We start from the raw sequence: 20,559 nt of genomic DNA, 5'->3' as shown, positions 1-20,559 counted from the left end.
TTAAAAAAAGTAATTCAAGGCCTGCTAGAAATTTTAATCCTTCGTGTATCCCTTTTATGCTATCTTTTGTTTTTGGTTTCATCTGCAAACAAAATAAAAGTAAAAAGTGTAAAAAGGTATCAATCAGTCCTTGTATTAAAGTTGATAAAGTGTTAATTTAGGACATATTTGAATTATACAATTTGTGATATACAGAGATCACTTTTTCAACCATATTCTTTCATGCATTAAAAGCACTGGTTCCCATCTTATAGGATGCAACCCAATGTAAAAGCATTAAGCCACCAATAAGGAATTCATAAGTCCAAAATTCAATGTATTAAGCAAATATAAATTTTCCAGATTATAAATATGTAAGACTATTTTTAGATATCTGCGGATGCCCTTAAAAGCCTTACTTTCATGATGAAGTTCTGTAACTATGGAGTCTCTCAACAGATACCAAAGTACAACTATTATCATCATGTAGATAAAGGTACATTAATTTCGACATTAAAATGATGCTCCTATACTTAAAAATTTGAGAATCACTGCATGAAGGCATCATATATGATAGCTGTTGCTTTTTGTATAGTAGAAACAAGAATTTCTTCTGCTTTCTGAATTAACCAAATGATCCACTGAAACAGTACTTCTTGCTTTTAAGTAAAAAAAATTTAAACTGAATTTTATTTCATATTAAAATGAAGAATATTAGTAATTAAATGTCATCATCTGAATATTACAGACAGTAATGAAAGTCTCAAAAAGTAGCTAATTCTAATCACTGCTCCCTTTTTATAAAATGTGTAATAGTTTTATAAATGTTGTCAAGCAAATGAAGTTTGTCAGTAAAAAAAAAATCCTTGGGACAAACAGATTTAAAGTTATCATGCCCTATATAAGTGTTACATCAACTCTACACAGAAAAAGAAAAGGCAACCCCTATTTCTGGGATTACCTTTTTCATTCTGTTATTGCTAAACTTACAAATCTGATACCTGTGAATAAAGAATGCTCAAGAAATAACAGTCAAAAATTGAAAAATATGATGATAAAAAAGGTAATAAATAAAACATTTAACACAAAAACACAATGTATGCAGTGGAAAGATAACTAGGCTTGGAGCCATGGGTTAAAAACCTTACTCTGTCACTTATTGGTCATGTGATCTTGGAAAAATCACATTTTACTTCTCTGGTCTTCAGAAGACCAAAGCCATAAAATGAAATTATACCCCTGGATCCAACTACCTCAGAGGACTGTTATACACAAAGAGCTTGATGAACTCTATTAATGTGCTCATGCAATAATTTTAGCAGCATAGAAATCTTTCAGAAAATATATTAACACTCAATTTCAAAATGCAGAAAAAACATATTTACATATTTCTACTTCTATAACAAGGTCCAATAGTGAACTTCATACCTGTGTGCTTTCCTCTACACCAGTCATCTGGTACTTCCTCATTCTTTCGAATACTGAATGATCTGCACAGCCTCCCTGTGGGCCGTACTTATGGGGATATTCTAAAATGTAGGAAAAAAATGTCACTATATTATATGATGGGTCTGAATATTTACAAACAATGAAACTGAGATAAGCTAGCATAATAAAAAATAATAAATTTTATGTAGTGCCTGCTATATAACTTGGAGATGACTCAAGAATTTAAAACTGTCATTTTAGTTTGTTCTGAATTTCATTTATTATTGTTTTTTTTCTGATGAACAGATACAGGCATACCTCATTTTACTGCACTTCACAAATACTGTGATTTTTACAAATTGAAGGTTTGTGGCAGCCCTAAATCAAGTGAGTCTATCAGCACAATTTTTCCGACAGTATGTGCTTACATCATATCTGGGTCACTAGTTGGTTACTATATCTGTTATGGTGAGCTGTGATCAGCAATCTTTGATGTCACTATTGTAATTGGGAGCACTATGAATTGTCCCCATAAAAGATGGCAAACTTAATAATGTGTGTGTTCTGACTACTCCACCAACTAGCCGTGTTCGTTCTCTCTCTCTCTCTCTCTCTCTCTCTCTCTCTCACACACACACACACACACACACACGCACACACACACACACACACCCCTCTCTATCCCTAGAAACACAAAACTACTGAAATTTCACCACCCTGCTTGGTCAGCAGCCATCAACATGAAGGCAAGACCCCCCACCAGCAAAAAAAAAAAAAAATTAAAAAAAAATTATGACTTGCTGCAGGCTCAGATGATGGTCAGCAATTTTTAGCAATAAAGTATTTTTAATTAAGGTATGTACATTTTTTAGACATAATACAACTGCACAGTTAACAGACCGTAGTACAGTGTAAACAAAACGTTTATATGCACTGAGAATCAAAAAAATTCACATGACTTGCTTTATTGCAATATTCAATTTATTGTGTTGGTCTGGAACCAAACCCACACTATATCCAAGGTATGCCCATATTTTAAGATATTGTATTCACTGAATTCCAATGACCACTTTGGAAAATTTCAATATGTAAATAGAAGGATTAATACATTTTTTCCAAATTTACTTAAACTGAATATGTATCCATAACAATCTTTTATTTGCCATGATTGCAATAAAATTTAACAAAAAATTACATTTTTGTAATTCTGGAATGAAAGGGAAGAAGAACGCAATGCACAACTAATACTACTATATTGGCAAACTTACTAAATTTCATTTCTTCAAATTTCTAGATGAAACAACATTCCTTATCCCTAATTTCCCTTGACTTATCTCCTTATTTATTCCAATTCCAGGAAGTCTTCCATAAAGAGAAGACAGTCATTAAAATAACACAAAAACTTAACATGCCATCAACCTTTGCCACTTTTTAAATATACTCACTGAAAGCCCTGTCAAAAATTTTTGTTTATTGCTTGCTAACTTTTTCATTTCCCCTCTCAAAGTGTCACTTTCTTCATCTAAAATGGAAAGAATACCTGCCCTACCCACCTCACAGGGCCACAAGAGCCAATGTATATGGAAAGTATAAAGCATTATAAAAAAGTTTCTTCATTTACATCAAGTAGCCATAGATGCTAATCATTTTATGGCTTCCTATTGAGTTGAATTCTTAGTAATTAAGCTAACATTTCATTTCTATCCCAAAATGAAAACTTATTTTTTTTAAACTGGTAAATTAAGCCATATGAAAAATACCCTGGGCAGCTAGGTGGCGCAGTGAGTAGAACACCGGCCTTGGAGTCAAGAAGACCTGAATTCAAATCCAACCTCAGACACGTGACACATGTACTAGCTGTGTGACCTTAGGCAAGTCACTTAACCCCAATTGCCCTGCCCCCCCCAAAAGCCCCCAAAATACTCAAAATCAGACTGACAAAATTAAGAAAAAAGGAAAATGACAAAAGTCAGAAGGGCAGCAGGAAAATGGGAACAATGATACACTGTTGGTAGACCTGTGTGAAATCATCCAGGCATTCTAGAAACAATCTGAAACCAGTTCGAAGAAGTTACTTAAACTATATATAACTTGTTGACCCAGCAACAATTAGTCCTTTATCCCAGGAAATCAAACATAAAGGAAAAGGTGTAATACATACAAAAATATTTATAGTAGGTCTTTTTCTAGGAGTAAAGAACTGGAAAACTTAAGGGAGTGTCGAGTAATTCGGGAATGACTGTATGGTATGTGAATGTAATGGAATACCACTATGCTGTAAGAAATTAACAAAGACAGTTTCAGAGAGAACAATATAACATTAACAATGTGAAAGGGAACAATTTTGAAAGATGTAAGAACTATGATCAACACAATGCTTGATCATGAATCTAGAGAACCAATGAATGATGCCCATCTTCTGACAGAGAGATTTGGAACAACACACAGTTATTTTGGGATATGGTCAATATGGGAGTTTGTTTTGCTTTACTATGCTTATATGTTATAAGGGTTTTGTTATTTTTTTTCTCTCCCTGTGAGGGAAAAGGTGGAGAGAAAAAAATAAATGCTTGACAATTAAAGAAAAATAAAATTTAATAAGAGTCGATTTATATAGTCTTTCTTAGTTATCTCCTTAAAAAGATCCTTTTTTAGAACATCTACTTTTATTTTTCTTTTAAGAATCATTTGCAAAACACATGGATGCCTAAAACAAGAAACATTCAACCATGCTTATTTCTGTATCTTGCTCCCAATTCAACTCAAATTTTTATATAAATTATTGTCAAGCCCTCAAGAAGCTTTAATTCTAGTGAAGAAGATAAGTAGAGAGCTAATACAATTTAGAAAATAATTGGAGAAGAGAAGATAAAAGGATGGGATCACTTGAAACCAGGAGGTAGTAGACTCATGGAACCTGAACTGGACTTTGAAGAGAAGAATTTAAATAAACAGAGATTTGGAAAGGAGACTATTTCAGGAACAGAGGACAATATTCACAAAGGCATGACAGGGAAAGAGTATGACAAAAACTGGGGAATGGCAAGTAGTCTACTTTGGCTGAAATAATATTACAAATCAGAGAAGGTTGAAAAGGTGGACTGATCCAAGATTATAAAGACTTTTGAATGTCAAACTAGGAAATCTTAAATTTTATTCAGTGAAAAATAAGGGCTCATCAAACATTTTTTTTTAAAGCAAGGAATGATGTAACCAGAATTATGACTAATGAAGACTATTCTGGCGATGATGGTAAGAACAGTTAAGAAGAAGAAGAGTCTGGACAAGAGATCATTTAAGAGCTTATTATAATAGTCTAGGCTGTTAGTAATAAGGCCCTAATCCAGGGTAGTTACAGTGAGAGTAGAGAGGAGGGGGGAAAAGAGAGACGACAAAAGCAGCACTGACAAGACGTAGTAACTTAATGGATGCAGAAAGTGAGGGAAAATGGAAGACCAATGATGATTCCAAGGCTTTGAGCTTTGCCAGAAAGATGATGATGCCATTAACAGAAAGAGAAGTTAGAAAGGAAAGGTGTTAAGGTTAAGATAATTAGTTCAATTTTGTATAAAATAAGTTTGTGGTGGTGACAAGGCATTCATATAGAAATAAATATTCTGCAAACAGTGTAGAATGGAGACCCAAACCAGAAAGGAAATCAGATATATAGATATAAAATTATTAGTACTGAGATCACCAAAACCAAGGATGCAATTACAAAATCAGTAGAAAGAGAAAGCAGAGGACGCAGTCCACATATAAGGGCAAGAAATATATAAAGAGCAATCATATACAGAACTAAAGAACCAAGAGAGAGTGGTATGTGTGTGTGTTAGGGAGAAAGGAAGCGAAGAAGGAAGAAGGGAAGAGAGGGGAGGGAATGGGCATAGTATCAAATGCTAGCAAGAAATTAATGAGAATGAAGATTTTAAATGGTCAATGGATTTGGTAAAAGGCAACTTTAATTATCTTAATGTCAGTAACTATGGTCTTTTAGGCATAACTTCACAAGCTTAGGTACTCTAATCTATACCATACTTATGAAAATCTATCTCACCCTACAGGAAAAGTAGAGGGAAAGGGAATAAGGGGTGGTATGGGGGGGGGCAGATGATAGAAGGTAATGCAAATGGGAGGAGGGGGTAATCAGAAGCAAACACTTTTGAGGAGGCACAGGGTTAGAGAACAGAATAGATGGGAGCTAACCCAAGATCTGGCAGCTTCTACATTAAGAGATCGAAGGGCTTGGAATGCGATATTCCGGAGGTCAATGGAGCTAGGATTAAAACCTAGAATCACCTACCCAGCAAAACTGAGTATCATGTGCCAAGGCAAAATATGGACTTACAATAAAATAGAGGACTTTCAAGCTTTCTCAGTGAAAAGACCAGAACTGAATAGAAAATTTGACTTTCAAACACAAGAATCAAGAGAAGCATGAAAAGGTAATCAAGAAACGGAAACTGCAAGGGACTTACTAAAGTTGAACTGTTTTGTTTACATTCCTACATGGAAAGATGATGTGTATGATTCATGAGACCTCAGTATTAGGGCAGTTGAAGGGAATATGCATGTATATCTATATCTATGCATATATATATATATGTTTATGTATATATATATAGGTGAATGTGTATGTATGTATGTATCTATGTGTATATGTATGTATGGGTATGTATGTGTGTATATATATATGTGTGTGTTTTTTTATATATGTGTGTTTATATGTATGTGTATATATATGTGTATGTATATACGTGTGTGTGTGTGTGTGTGTGTGTGTATGTATATGTAAAAGAGAGAGGGCAGACACAGGGTGAGTTGAAGATGAAGGGAAGATATCTAAAAGAAATAAAATGAAATTAAGGGATGAGAGAGCAACATAGTGAGAGAGGGAGATAGGCAGAGATAGAATGGGGTGGATTATCTTGCATAAAGGTGGCAAGAGGAAGCAGTTCTGTGGGAGGAGGGGAGAGGGCAGGTGAGGGGGGAATGAGTGAACCTTGCTCTCATCAGATTTGGCCTGAGGGGGAATACCATACATACTCAGTTGGGTATATTACCCCACAGGAAAGAAGAGGGAGGAAGATAAAAAAAAAAATAAAAGGCGGGGGGGATGATGGAGGGGAGGGCAGATGGGGGTGGAGGTAATCAAAACAAACACTTTGGAAAGGGGACAGGGTTAAGGGAGAAAATTCAATAAAGCAGGATGGGTTGGGAAGGAGCAAAATGTAGTTAGCCTTTCACAACATGAGTATTGTGGAAGGGTTATACATAAAGATACATGTGTGGCCAAGGCTGAATTGCTCGACTTCTTAGGAAGGGTGGGTGGGAAGGGAAGAGGGGAGAGAATTTGGAACTCAAAGTTTTAAAATCAGATGTTCAAAAACAAAAAAAGTTTTTGCATGCAACTAAAAAATAAGATACACAGGCAATGGGGCGTAGAAATTTATCTTGCCCTACAAGAAAGGAAGGGAAAAGGGGATGAGAGGGGAGGGGGGTGATAGAGGGGAGGGCTGACTGGGGAACAAGGCAACCAGAATATAAGCCATCTTGGAGTGGGGGGGAGGGTAGAAATGGGGAGAAAATTTGTAATTCAAACTGTTGTGAAAATCAATGCTGAAAACCAAATATGTTAAATAAATAAATTTAAATTAAAAAAAAAAAGAATAAATGGGAGCAGGACAGGATGGAGGGAAATATAGTTAGTCTTTCACACCATGACTGCTATGGAAGTGTTTTGCATGACTACACATATATAACCTGTATCAAATTGCTTGCCTTCTCAACAAGGGTGGATGGAGAGGGAGGAAGGGGGAACTCAAAGTTTTAAAAACAAATGGTAAAAAATGTTTTTGCATGCAACTGGGAAATAAGACATACATGCAATAGGCTACAGAAATCTATCTTTCCCTATAGGAAAACAGAAGGGAAGGTGATGGGGTGGGATGGGATGTGAGGGTATGATAGAAGGGAGGGCAGACTGGGGAGTAATCAGAATGCATGGCATCTTGGGGTGGGGGAGGGGAGAGATGGGGAGAAATTTTGGAACTCAAAATCTTGTGGAAGTGAATGTTGAAAACTAAAAATAAATTAATTAATAATCTATACCATACTGACAGAATTGAAGTAGAAGGGACTTCTGAGTTCAGCTAATTTGCACCCTTTATTTTATGGACAAAGTGAAGTTTTTTTTTTTTTTAAAGAAGCAAAATGAGTTGGGTTAGGGCAAAGAAATAGTAAATAGTAGGTAACCCAAGACTTCTGATCTTCAGAGTTCATAATTCCTTCTTTTACACCACACGGCAGCTGAACACTGCTCTCTCTGCCCCTGGCCAGTAAATTACTTTTAATTACTTTAAAGCAACATATATACATATGTGTGTGAATGTATATATGTGTACGTGTGTGTGTGTGTGTGTGTGTGTGTGTGTGTGTGTGTGTGTAGTGCTTTCATTCTTACAAAAGACATTCCCTACAACAAGCGGGTAAATGTTATTATTCCTATTTTATTGTGAGTAAACTAGAGTTCAGAGAATTTAAGTAACTTATCTAAGTTCACAAAAATGGTAATGTCCAAAACAGCTTTCAAATGCATACCTCCTAACAAAGATCAGTGCTGTTTCCATTATAGCATATGGTCTCATTAAAGACATAATTGATCAGAAAAGTCAAGCTAAGATGGCAGAGAAGCAGAGATCAGTATAGCAAACTCCCCCAGCAAAGCTCCAAAAAGATCTATAAAACATAGCAGAACCAAACGTGATGGGGAATCTAAGAAAAAGTCACAGCGAGTTACTTTTCCAGTGCAGGTAGGGATATTCTACAGACTAAGAAGTTTACAGATGCTGGATTAGGGGTTTGGCCAGGAGCTCCAAGTGTAGAACACTCTAGCATAGGAGAGGATGTGCACCAGGGCAAGAGAAATCCCAAACCCATATATTAAGGCATTTGGAGACACATACAGCATGAGGTCAAGGGCCTCTTTAACATCCATTTTATCATCCACTACCCAGGTCCATGCCACAGATCCAAAGTGGACTAAAGAAATCTGTGGGGGAACTGAGAGAAATGCAACCAGCAAAGACTGTGGGCGATGTACATTTGGGAAAGAAACAAGTCTAGAAGCCAGGTCCAGAAGCAAGCAAAAGTGGAGATGCTCAGATGTCAGAGCAGAATAGGGTCTCAGCTTCTAACCCAGTATGGGAACTTTCAGAGGACCAAGCAAGGTAGGAATACCAGACCAAAGGAGAGACTGCAGTTTTGTCCCAGCTGACTGACAGTGGCTGAATCCAGTAGCATTCTACTGTCGATCAGTCAGTATCTAGGTTAAGAAATTGCAGAGCTCTGACCACGGGAGTGCAGCAGACCTTGCCCTCTGCATCAAACCATTTTGGGGTTTGATATTAACCCGGAGCTGTCCTGATATCCAAAAAAAATAAAACACTCAATACCCTCAAGAAAGCAATAACAGGACGTGCTCAGAACTTCTGTATTGATGTGCTCAGAGTCTAGACCTAAAATCAAGTCAGACCCCAGGGAGTAAGTGGGCTGGAAGAATTGGGGCGGGGGGCAGGGAGGTAGAATTCCATCATAAAAAAGCTATCATGGTGACAGGGAAGGTCAAGAGAAACCCAGGAGAAGAGAAGGTGGCCAAAATATCTACAAGCAAAGCCTCAAAGAAAAGCACAACATGGATATAAATTCAACTAGAATTCCTAGAAGAGATGGTGCAAAAAAAAATTCAAAGTTTTAAATGCTTTTGTCAACGAAATGAGAGCATTACAAGAAAAAATTAGAAAAGATATGAGAACTATGGAAGAAAAACTAGAGAGGGTTTTAAGAGTTTGGAACAAGAGGTACAAAACTTTGCCTAAACAAAGTCCCTGAAAATTAAAACAGACCAAATAGGAGCAAACAAGAAATAATTTCTTTTAAAAAGTCAAAAGACTGGAAAAAAAAAGAAAGAAATCAAAGGTATATCGAATCAAAAACTGACCTCAAAAATAATACCTCCACAACCACAACCAAAATAAGAGCCAAGATATCTTAAACTCTTAGAACCAGAAAGCAAAGTGGAAACAGAAAGAATTCACCGGTCACTTCCTTTAAAAAACAAAACAAAACAAAAAACTCTGAAAATGAAAACTTCCAGGAACACTATAGCCAAAAATCAAGAACTTTCACATCAAAGCTAAAATACTACACAATAGTAAACGGCCAGAAAGAAAGCATTCAAGCACTGAGGAGTCACAGCAGAATTACACATAATTTAGCAACCATCACCATGAAAAAGTAGAGAGCTTAGAATAGGGTGATCAAGAAGGCCAAGGATAATAGGCTTACAGCCAAGAATAACTTACCAAGCAAAACTGAGTACAACATTGTGGGGTGGGGAGAATTGGGGGGGGGGGGGGGGGGCCAGGAATCTTTAATGAAGTAGAAGACTTACAAGCATCTCTGATGAAAAGACCAGAGCTGCAGAGAAACTCCGGAGTTCAGACACAGGAATGAAGAGAATAAAGTAAATATGAATAAACAATCATGTGGGAGATGGTGCATGTGTCCCCACTGAACTCTATCATCATTAGAGGCATAAAGGTAGTCTAATTAAACAAAGCCCACGAGTGGTTCTCTTATGTCACTATGATCTTAAAAGAAGACTAGAAAGAGATGGGAGAAACACTCAAGAGTAAGGGAGAGGAACGTTAGGGAACTCCTATCTCACAATATCAGGTTATACAAGTACAAATCTAGACAACAAAGAAAAGAAGTTGGTGTGGGGGAGTGGGGTGAGCAGTCGACATCTGAACCTCATTCGCAATCTGAACTGGTCAAAGGAGGGAAGAATACACACAAACACAGTTGAGTACAAAAATACATCTCATTGAATATGGAAATATAAAGGAAAAAGGAGAAGGAAGAAGGGAGAATTAGTGAGAGAGTAGAATAAGGGAGGGAGAGTCCTAAGCAAGACAAACTCTAAGGATGTTCGAAACTATTTAAAGATCTTTGTGAGGTGGCCAAGAAGGGGAATCTGACAGAAATACACATTAAAAGAACCCTAAAGATTCACCTTGTAAAAAACAAATAGGCAAAGATGAAGCCCAAAACCAGAAAACCAATGTTGAAGGAAGAATGTTGGTCTATAATCATACTGGAAAAAACCATGATCTCTAAGTTTATGAGGCTCCCTTTTCAGTTTAAAGCCTTCATAATCAAATCAGCAATGCTCCAGGCAAACACATTCTTTTTGGCCCTCATCGTATGTATTCTATCCCTGGCCCATCATTCCTACAAATTCAATGATTGACAAGGAAAGCCAAATTCTGTTCTCTAATATCATCTTCTTAGCCAAATGTTCACTACCTGTATCCTACTTTCTCTTCTTAAATGTGTAACTGAAATTGATTAACAAAAATATCATTTCTGTCCCTAAATTCCTTAGTTTCTCCCATTTTTATAAACTGAAGAGATTTTTGTTACAGTATCATTCAATGTTCCTTCCTCTTAGATTAGTACCAATCTAGTCCGATCAGTCATTTTAACAACCTCAGAAGTCTAAATGACTCTACCCTCTGAAATTAATCTCCTCTAAACTATTTTAGAAAAAGACACTGATAAGTTATAAAGTATCCGGGAAAACAATCTGAACAGTAAAGGGCCTCAAGTTCCTGCCATATGCAGATCAGCTGAAAGAAGAGGCCATAATTAATCAAACTATAAGTAGGCATTTATTAAGCACTTACTATATGCCAGGCCTTGGGATACAAATATGAAGCAATCCCTGACCTAAAGGAGAGCAAAATGTACACAGATAAGTAAACACAAAAATATAAATATAATTTGCAGGGAAGCAACAACTGAGGCAATCAGAAAAGGGGCCTTGTTTAAATGATAACACTTAATCAAGCACAAAAACTTTTGACAAAAAAATTTTAGCTGTGTAGTGAAGTAGAAAGGCTGACATTCAAAAATATTTGAGCACAGCATATCTTTCAACTAAAGATAGTACCTTGTGGGATTCTGTAACACCCACATTCAACATTTTACATGCCTCTAAGCACAAGTACTATTATGATTTTCAATATATTTTTCAGAAGTAGTTTTCCTATTGCCTGGTTCATAGAAATCAATCTTGTTATAAAATAATTACCTGTGAAGCTCATCAGCATGAGCCTACTATTTAATGGAGGACCAAGAGGTTCTTTAGATCTTTCAGGAAGTGAAATTGTCTGAAACTATCTCTGATTCATCTTGTATTTATCTTGTTTGTACATAGTTGTCTGCATGTTGTCTCCTTCATTAAATTGTGAGACTTCGAGGGCAGGGATTATTTTTGCCTTTCTTCTTATACCAAGCACTCAGCACAGTGTCTGGCATATGGTAGGCACTTAATAAAAGCTTGTTGATTTGACTTATGGGTTTCAAATAACAAATTTGTAGACAAATTTCATTGGCTGGTAACAAGTTATGGTTTATAATACTACAATGAAAGCCATTAGTAATTTTTATTATTCAAAAGACAAAAAATTTTGTTATACTTATGTGAGGACAGATTCAGAAAAGCAACCATCACATATATCTCAAGGAAAAGAATTATACCATCTCCAACTATTTGAACACATCCATCTGTACTATATTTAACCAAACACAATCAACGTAAGCAAATCTTACATCTCTTTTTTTTTAGTACAAGTGAAGTCAAACAACAATAACCAATGACAAATTTATGTCTGACTAAGAATAAAAAGAAAAATAAACTGCTATTAGAATATGATTGCTTTTCGTTTGTTTTCCCTCAAATAATAAAATCACAATGTCACTAAATACCTTCTGGTGTTAAAAAAAATTACCTTTAATAATCTGAGAAAAAAGCTTATTTGATTTAATGCTAAACCAAACCACATCTGATAGTTCTTGAGTCTTTTTCCCCAATAACTTTATTTTGCTAAACTCTTTGCAACATGTGATAGTCTTACCACAACACAAATGTTCTTGGATGAAAAGAGAGAACAGAAGTTAACTTGCCTCACTTTTACTTCATTCCAAGGAAAATAAGACATGAGAAAAGATAACTTTCTATCATGTATTTCCCAATTCAATGACCAGATCAATGCTTTGAGAAACATTAACAATTTGTGTTTTGTAGGTAAAAATTAGGTTCCTGAGGCAGCTAGGTGATGCAGCAGAAAAAGCCTGACCTGAGAGTCAGGACGACCTGAGTTCAAATCTAGCCTCAGACACTTAAATAGCTACAGGACCTTAAAAGGCAAGTCACTTAACTCTGATTGCTTCAACAATATCATCAATAAATAAGTAGGTTCCTTATTACTGTAAGTTGGTATTAAGAAAATTTTCCCTTCTATTTCTTCCATCAAAACAACAAACAGCAACATATTCAAAAGATCATTAACTATGAGCAGGTATAATTTATACAAAGAATATAGCTGATTGACCCAAAGTGAGAGAGCTCAAGAGGGAAGCTGCCAAGTCCTCGATGGCAGCTCAGGGACTGAGGTCAAACGGAGTTGATTCAGCATTAGGAAAAAAGAACAGATCATAGTAATAATTTTTAAAAATAAAATTACATGATCATAGCAATACATAGCAAAACGTTGCTGACAGAAGAATATTTACTCGTGTCAAAAACACTAGAAAATTTAAGAATGCCTTTTCCTTAATAAACTATCTTTTAATAACCAAGGACTAGAATTATTTGTAATAGAAAAACACTTCTAGTAAAGGTCTTTTTGATAAATTAAAGAGTAAAGCAAAAATCCACTGTTATCACTATTATTTATTTAGTATGAGTATAGAAATGCTACTTATATAAGACGGGGAAAAAACTGAGGCAGTATCATGTACCATATACTTTTAGCTTTCGATTAATCAAAAAGCATTCACTAAATGCCTACAGCACAGAAACTCCCTTTTCTAACACTCCAAATGTGCCAAAGATTAAAGAAAAAAAAAATTTTTTTCCATATCTATGGAAACCAAAAGAAATGTTACAACAAAAACAAAAACATTATCATGACGCTCAATGACCCTGAACTCACTCAGGAGCCTCCCCCATCTCCCACCTCTTGCATTAAGAAGGCTATACTAACAGAACCAAAGATCTAAAACACTAGTCTGGGCTTCCAACAAAACCCAACTCAAAAACCCGGTCCTCTCCTCCCTCTTTCCAATGCTGTAAGAAATCCTAGCTCCAGAGTGCTAAATATTACCCAGGCAGTGACAGAAAGTCAGCATAGCAGGCAGCAGCTCTACAGGAACAAAAAGCCTTTTAGGGGCCACAAGCCCACAGCACCAGTGCTTCAAAACTCCAAATACTAAGTGTTGGAGCAGAAAACCTAGCTGCACAATGTATCTGCAAAGCTGTGAATTGCTGGTGCTGGGAAGATAAACCAGTAACACCACACAGAACTGCCAGTATCAGGGCAGGTGACCCTGAAATCACCAGCATGGGAACCCTCTGAAATGCCAGTGTGAAGCCAGAGAACTGAAGAATAGTAGCAACAGAATATGACAACACTAGGATGGGACAATGGAAGGGGTATGAGGGTGGGGGCTGCAGCACTTCACTAAGGCTGAGAGAAAGAATGCATCCAGCTAGGGCCAGTTATGACCATGCAAAAAGTCACTTGGGACAAAAACTTAGGCTGGTGAATGGAAGGAAGGAGAATGGAAGTTGAGATGTTCTGAGATCCAATCCAGCCCCAAAGGAAACCACCAGAGAGACAAAGTTAGAAAGTGAATATGGAAAAATCGAAAGGGGAGACGGACTGAAATTACCAAAGATTTCAGGAAGAAGAAAATTCAAAGACATTGAACATAAGCAGACAAATCAACAGTTAACAACTGAAGGAAATATGGCTTCCAGATCTAACAAATGAATTTAGGCATTTATGAATAAATATTGCAAAACAAAGGAAAATGACCCAATACTTGTTGAGAAAGAGGATCCTATGAATACTGAGAAGATGGAACCACAATACACTGTTCCTGAATGATTCAAAAGAGAAATGAGAATTGTAAGAGAAGAATTTATGGCCTGCACAGAAAAAGTAGAAGAAAAAAAAATTTACAGGGCAAAATATAAAAAGTAAAATCTTCAATGTCACATCTCCCCAAAGAAATGAAAGAACAATAGATTGGGAACGCAAATATACGTAAGTGAAGGACAATCTAGAAGAAGAGAAGAAAAAACAGATAACATTAACAGAAAATAAGCTCTCTACGCAAGCAAAACATACCTATCTTGAAGACAAGATGTGGAGAGACAACCTAAGGATCATAGGTCTCCCAGAAAAACAGGAAAGAGGGGAAAAAATAAAAACAACATAATAATAGAAGGAAATAATAGAAGAGAATGTCCAGAACTTCTGAACTCAGAAAATGAAATACCAACTCAAAGAATTCACAGATCATCACCAGGACAAAAAAATTCCAAGGCTACAAACTCCAAGACATACAGTAGTTAAAATTAATAACTCAATTTAGAAACGGCAAGTTTTGCAAACAATCAGCAAAATGACCTTCAAATACAAAACAAAAAGGAAATTTAAATAACACAAGACTGTTCTCTATACACTATAAAAGATAAAAGGGAATGGAATCCAAAGAACAATGGTGCTCAGAATGTAGCCAAAGGTGATCAAACCTGAAGTTAATGATTCAGGAATAAAGATGGATGTTCAATAATAATATTGAAACATTTTTAAAAACAAAGCCAGAACTGAAGAAATTATTTTCTTCTCAAAACACCCCAAATCACAGAAATGCAGGAATGAATAAAAGCAGCAGCCAATGACAGCAACAGCAACATCAGGGATCCCAATAAGAAACTCTTTCCAAAAAGAACACAAGGAACCAGGAGTGAAGGTAAAGCCAGCAAAGGTAACAGTGAAAAGGGAGGCCTGAGGCATAAGTGGTAATACTACCTAAAGGTGAACCAATGCCTGTTTTTGCATTTTTGTTTGTTTTTTTGTGGGACTACAACCTGGGAAGTTACATGAAAGGAAGAGGAGAGTAAGAGGATAGGGAGAAGGTGTGATGTGTTAGGGTCAAATCCAGAGTTAGCAATAAGGGGAAGCTGACCATTGTGAAATCAGAAAGAGAATAAACTATAGTGGAGTGGGTGAGGTGAAAGGGGGAACAATTAAAAAAGGGGGGAAAGGAAGGAGGACTTGCTTTGGTGGTGGGAGGGGGCACAGATGAATGCTTCTGAGTGAAAAGAGATGGTCAGGGAAGGCAGATGTGGACCTTGTACTGAGTATGCCCTGTGGGATTTGGTGCTTGTAAAGACTACTCATTCTACCATGAAAGAGGGGAGCTAGAACTCCTCAGAGGAACTGGCAACAGGAGAAGTAGGAGAGAATGACTCCAGGTAGGAGATTTTCAGGCAAACTGGGGGTGGGGGGAGAGTTATGAGCCGGAACTAGGGTGGCCCTCACCCTATCCAAGAAATATAATGTAATAAATTTGAGTCAGAAAACAGGCATAGAGAATACTATTGATTTGTCTCCTGTATTTTCCAGGGTGAGAAATCAGCAAGGACCATGTATAATTCAGAATAACTAGGATCCAGGGGTTGGTGGTGGAAGCCACCATCACTCTCAGATAAGGTTATGAGGAGAGATCTCTTTTGTCTTAAGTGATGGTCCCTTCAGATCTGGAGAAGTTAAAAGAGGCTGCACACTTTTTTGTGGTGGACAGAAGCTGTTAAAATAATTAGAATGCAAATGGAGAGAAAGAAAACAAAATAATTTTAAATGACTTGCAAAATTACAAAAAACAAGTTAGATCCCAAAGAAAGGTTATGAGAAGACATTTCCTTCCCACATCTTTGCATAGGTGATGGTTCTAGGCGTGAGGAACATTGTATATATTAGATTTCAGGGACATATACATTGGCCTTGCTAAATCATTTCTCTTCTTCCATTTTTTTTTAAAAGTATGCTCTCGCATTTACCAGATGACAAATGGTTAAAGACTATGAAAGGCAGTTAGGAAGAAAAGAAATCTAATTTACGATCATTTAAAAAAATGTTCCAAATTGCTAATAATTAGAGAAATGCAAATTAAACCAACTCTGAGGTTCCAATTTGTACCCCAAAGATTGGCAAAATGTTAAAAACAATGATAAATATTGTAGAGGCTTCAGGAAAATGACACATTAATAGAATATCAGCAGAATTGTGAATTAGTCTAGCCATCCTAGAATATAGTTTGGAACTATGCCCCAAAAGTGAGTAAACTACACATATCCTTAAACCATCAATACTAGATCTATATTCCAAAAAGGACAAAGAAAAAGGAAAAAGTCCTGTATGTACAAAATGTTCATAACTCTTTTCAGGCTAGCAAAAAATCAAAAGTTCCAAACCATTGGAGAATTATCATAAGAATGCTATTATACTATAAGAAATGATGACAGGGATAATTTTAGAGAATCCTGGGAAGAACTGTATGAACTGATGTAGCATGACATGACCAGAAGAGAAAAACAATTTACACTAAAAATAATACCTTAAAAATTAAGAACTTTGAAACACTTAATAATGCAGACCAATGTAATGACAAATCATGAAGACCAATGATGGAGAATATTACCCACAATCTGACAGAAAAGTGATTATCTCTCTCTCTCTCCCCCTCCCTCCCTCCCTCCACATATATATTTGGATAAGACCACTGAGGACATGTTTTGCACGATTAAGCATAGCTATTAAAAGGTTTTCTTCATTTTTTCCCCAATGGAGAGAGAATAAAGAAAACAATGCTCATTAAGTGAAAATAAAATTTTAATTTTATTATTGATTTTTGAATTCTTAAGAGCTGGTTCTCTGGAAGGAAGAGAGAGAGGAATATAAGGACAAATTAAGGCAATGTAAAAATGAAAGTTTTTTTTTAAGGTAAAAAAAGAATACAAACCTGTCTCTCTGTTGTGCTGGGAAGAGTATGACTACTTCTAAATTTTTCATTAACACAGTAATGTTTTCACAGAACAGATATTTGGATAGTAATGATCACTAAATTCCATGTAACAGTTCAGGAACTGTTGACAAGAAGTATAATGACTTGTCAAAGTTAAAGCTAAAATGGACTTAATTAAACGAGGGAAACTACATTATGTTAAAAGGTACCATAGATAATGAAGTAGTATCAATACTAAACCTACATATACCAAATGCTATAGCATCAAAATTTTTAGAAGAAAATCTAAATGAATTACAGCTGTTAATAAATAGCAAAACTATAATAGTGGGGGACTACAACCTTTCACTTTCAGAGCTAAACAAATCTAGCAAAAAATAAATAAGGCAGAAGTCAAGTAGATGAATAGAATCTTAGATAAGCTACACGTGACAGATATATCTGGAGAGATCTGAATGGGAAAAGAAATGAATACACCTTTTTCTCAGCAGTATATGGTGCCTTTACAAGAAACTATCCATAATTAAGGCATAAAAATTTTAAAATTAAGCAGAGAAGCAAAAATATTAAGTGCACCCTTAACAGATCATAGTGCAATAAAAATTATATTTAATAAAGGACCTGAGAAACAAAAGTCAAAAATTAATTGTAGATTAGATAGCCTAATCTTAAAGAATGTGTAGGTTAAAGGAAAGTCACAGAAGTAATAAATAATTTTATTAAATAAAATGATAATAATGAGACAATATACCAAAATCAATGGGATGCAGCAAAAATTGCAATCTGAGGAAAATGTATCTCTCTAAATGCCTACATCAATTAAACAGAGGAAGAGTAGATCAATGAACTGGGTATACAATTTTAAAAACTAGACAAAGAACAAAGCAAAAATCCCCAATTAAAAACCAAATTGGAAATCCTACAAATTAAAGGTGAGAGTAATAAAAAAGTGTAAGAAAACTACTGAATTAATAAATAAAACTAAGAGTTCATTTTATTACAAAAACAATAACATAAATAAATTACTGGTTAGTATGATTTTAAAAGAGAAAACCAAATCATTAGTATCAAAATGAAAAGGGTGAGTTCACCAACAATGAAGGTGAAATCAAAGCAATTATCAGGAGCTATTTTGCCAATTATGTGCCAAGAAATTTAGCAATTTAAGAAAAACAGAAGAATACTTAAAATATATATGTAAACTACCTAGATTAACATAAAAGGAAAAAAAATATCTAAATAAAACTATTTTAGAAAAAGAAATTGAAGAGGCCATAAATGAGCCCTTTAAAGAAAAAAGTATCAGATGAATTTACAAGAAAAATCTACCTAATATTTAAAGATCAACTAATTCCAATATTAAATATATTATTTGGAATAATAGGCAAAGGAGTCTTACCAAACTCCTTTTATATAACATAGTGTGGATAGATACCTAAACCAAGAAAAGTAAAAACAGAGAAAGAAAATTATAGACCAATTTCACTTATGAATAATGACACAAAAATCCCAAGTAAAATACTAGCTAAGAGACTACAACAATATATCACAAAGATTATACATTGTGACCAAGTAAGATCTATACTAGGAAAACAAGGATGGTTTGAGGAAAACTATTAACATAAGTTATTACATCAATAACAAAAGTAACAAAAATCATATCATTATATCATTAGATTCAGAAAAAACTTTTGAGAAAATAGAACACATATTCCTATTAAAAACACTTGAAAGCAGAGGTATAAATGGATTTTTTCTTTAAAGTGGTAAGAAACATCTGTCTAAAATCATCAGTGAGCAATATTTGTAAAGGGAATAAGCTATGAGCCTACCCAATAAGATCAAAAGTAAAACCAGGATGCCCCTTATCACCAGTATTGAATATTGTATTAGCACTAGCAAGAGAGAAAAGAAAGAGAAAAAAAAAAAGAAATAGAAAGAATCAGAATGGACCATGAGGTAATAAAATTCTTTCTTTTTGCAGTCAATATAATGATATGCTTGAAAAATCCTAGAGACTCAGTAAAAAAGCTAGTAGAAAAAATTAATAATTTTAGCAAAGTAGCAGGATACAAAATGAACCCATGTAAATCATCAGTATTTCTATGTCTCACCAACAAAAAAACCCTGCAAGAAGAGATAGTGAAATACCCCATTTAAAATAACTTTAGACTGCATAAAACACCTGGGAGTATACCTGCCAAGACAAACTCAGGAACTACATAAACACAATTACAAAACCTTTTATTATGAAGTCAGATTTAAAAAACTGGAGAAAAATTAATTGTTCATGAGTGGGAAAAGCCAATATGACAAAAATAACAATTCTAAAGTAATCTACTTATTCATTGCCATCCCAATTAAAACAGGGGCAGAGCCAAGATGGCAGCTGGAAAGGAGGGCCTTGCTTGGGCTCTGCCCCAGGTCCTTTCAAACACCTGTAAAAAATGGCTCTGAACAAATTCCAGAGCTGCAGAACTGACAAAATAGCGGGAGGAAGCAGGGCTCCAGCTAAGGAAAGCCTGGATGGACACTAGTAAGGCTCTGTCGCACAGAGCTGGAATCGGAGCAAAGTACAGCCCAGCATGGGCCGTGCCAAAACCAACCAGACGGGGAGCAAGACGAAACAGGTGGTAGGGCCCTAAATCATTGAGCTGTGGAAGTTACCCAACTTCTCAACCCACAAACGCTGAAGACAACAGAGAAGGTCAGTGGAAAAACTGCAAGAGTGAAAGGCATGTGGGGTGGGCCCTAGTCCAGGGGTGCGGAAGTGGTGTAGCTCTGGAGCTGCTTCCAGAGCTCTAGCTGCAGATGCTTCCAGCCCCAGGCCCACCCTGTGGGAGGAAATTAGCTGCGATTCCGAGCAGGAGTGCAGAGCCTACTTGGATCTGGGTTGTGGTCCAGATTGGCAGTTCTTGGGGGAGGAGGAGCGCTGGTGTGGCAGAGTTTGCTGTGTAGAATTAGCTCTGAAAACAGCAGCACAGCCCCTTAAGCTTGGGACAAAGTACTCTCTGCTTTACAAGCAGTAATACCCTGACAAAAAAACTCAAGGGTCAAGTAGATGGCTGAGAACATGAACAGGCAACAAAAAGAGACTCAGATTTAGATTCAGACTTTGGAATCTTTCTTTGTTGACAAAAAAGACCAAAACATACACCCAGAAGAAGTCAACAAAGTGAAAGAATCTATATCAAAAGCCTCCAAGAA

At 35.9% G+C, this 20,559-nt stretch overlaps 1 protein-coding gene across 1 annotated transcript in view; it reads right to left on the bottom strand.

Moving 5' to 3' along the window:
* The window catches only part of ADAM10 (ADAM metallopeptidase domain 10), a 171,114-nt gene that overhangs the window by 49,825 nt on the left and 100,730 nt on the right, over nt 1-20,559 (bottom strand). Inside the window, exon 5 of the mRNA XM_036735307.1 lies at nt 1,408-1,508. Within this exon, the coding sequence (XP_036591202.1) occupies nt 1,408-1,508 (101 nt within the window). The remainder of the gene's footprint in view (nt 1-1,407; nt 1,509-20,559) is intronic.

The sequence above is a fragment of the Trichosurus vulpecula genome, chromosome 8 (assembly GCF_011100635.1).
Source record: "Trichosurus vulpecula isolate mTriVul1 chromosome 8, mTriVul1.pri, whole genome shotgun sequence".
Classification (NCBI taxonomy): Eukaryota; Metazoa; Chordata; class Mammalia; order Diprotodontia; family Phalangeridae; genus Trichosurus; species Trichosurus vulpecula.
This window is presented reverse-complemented; position numbering and strand designations above follow the sequence as displayed.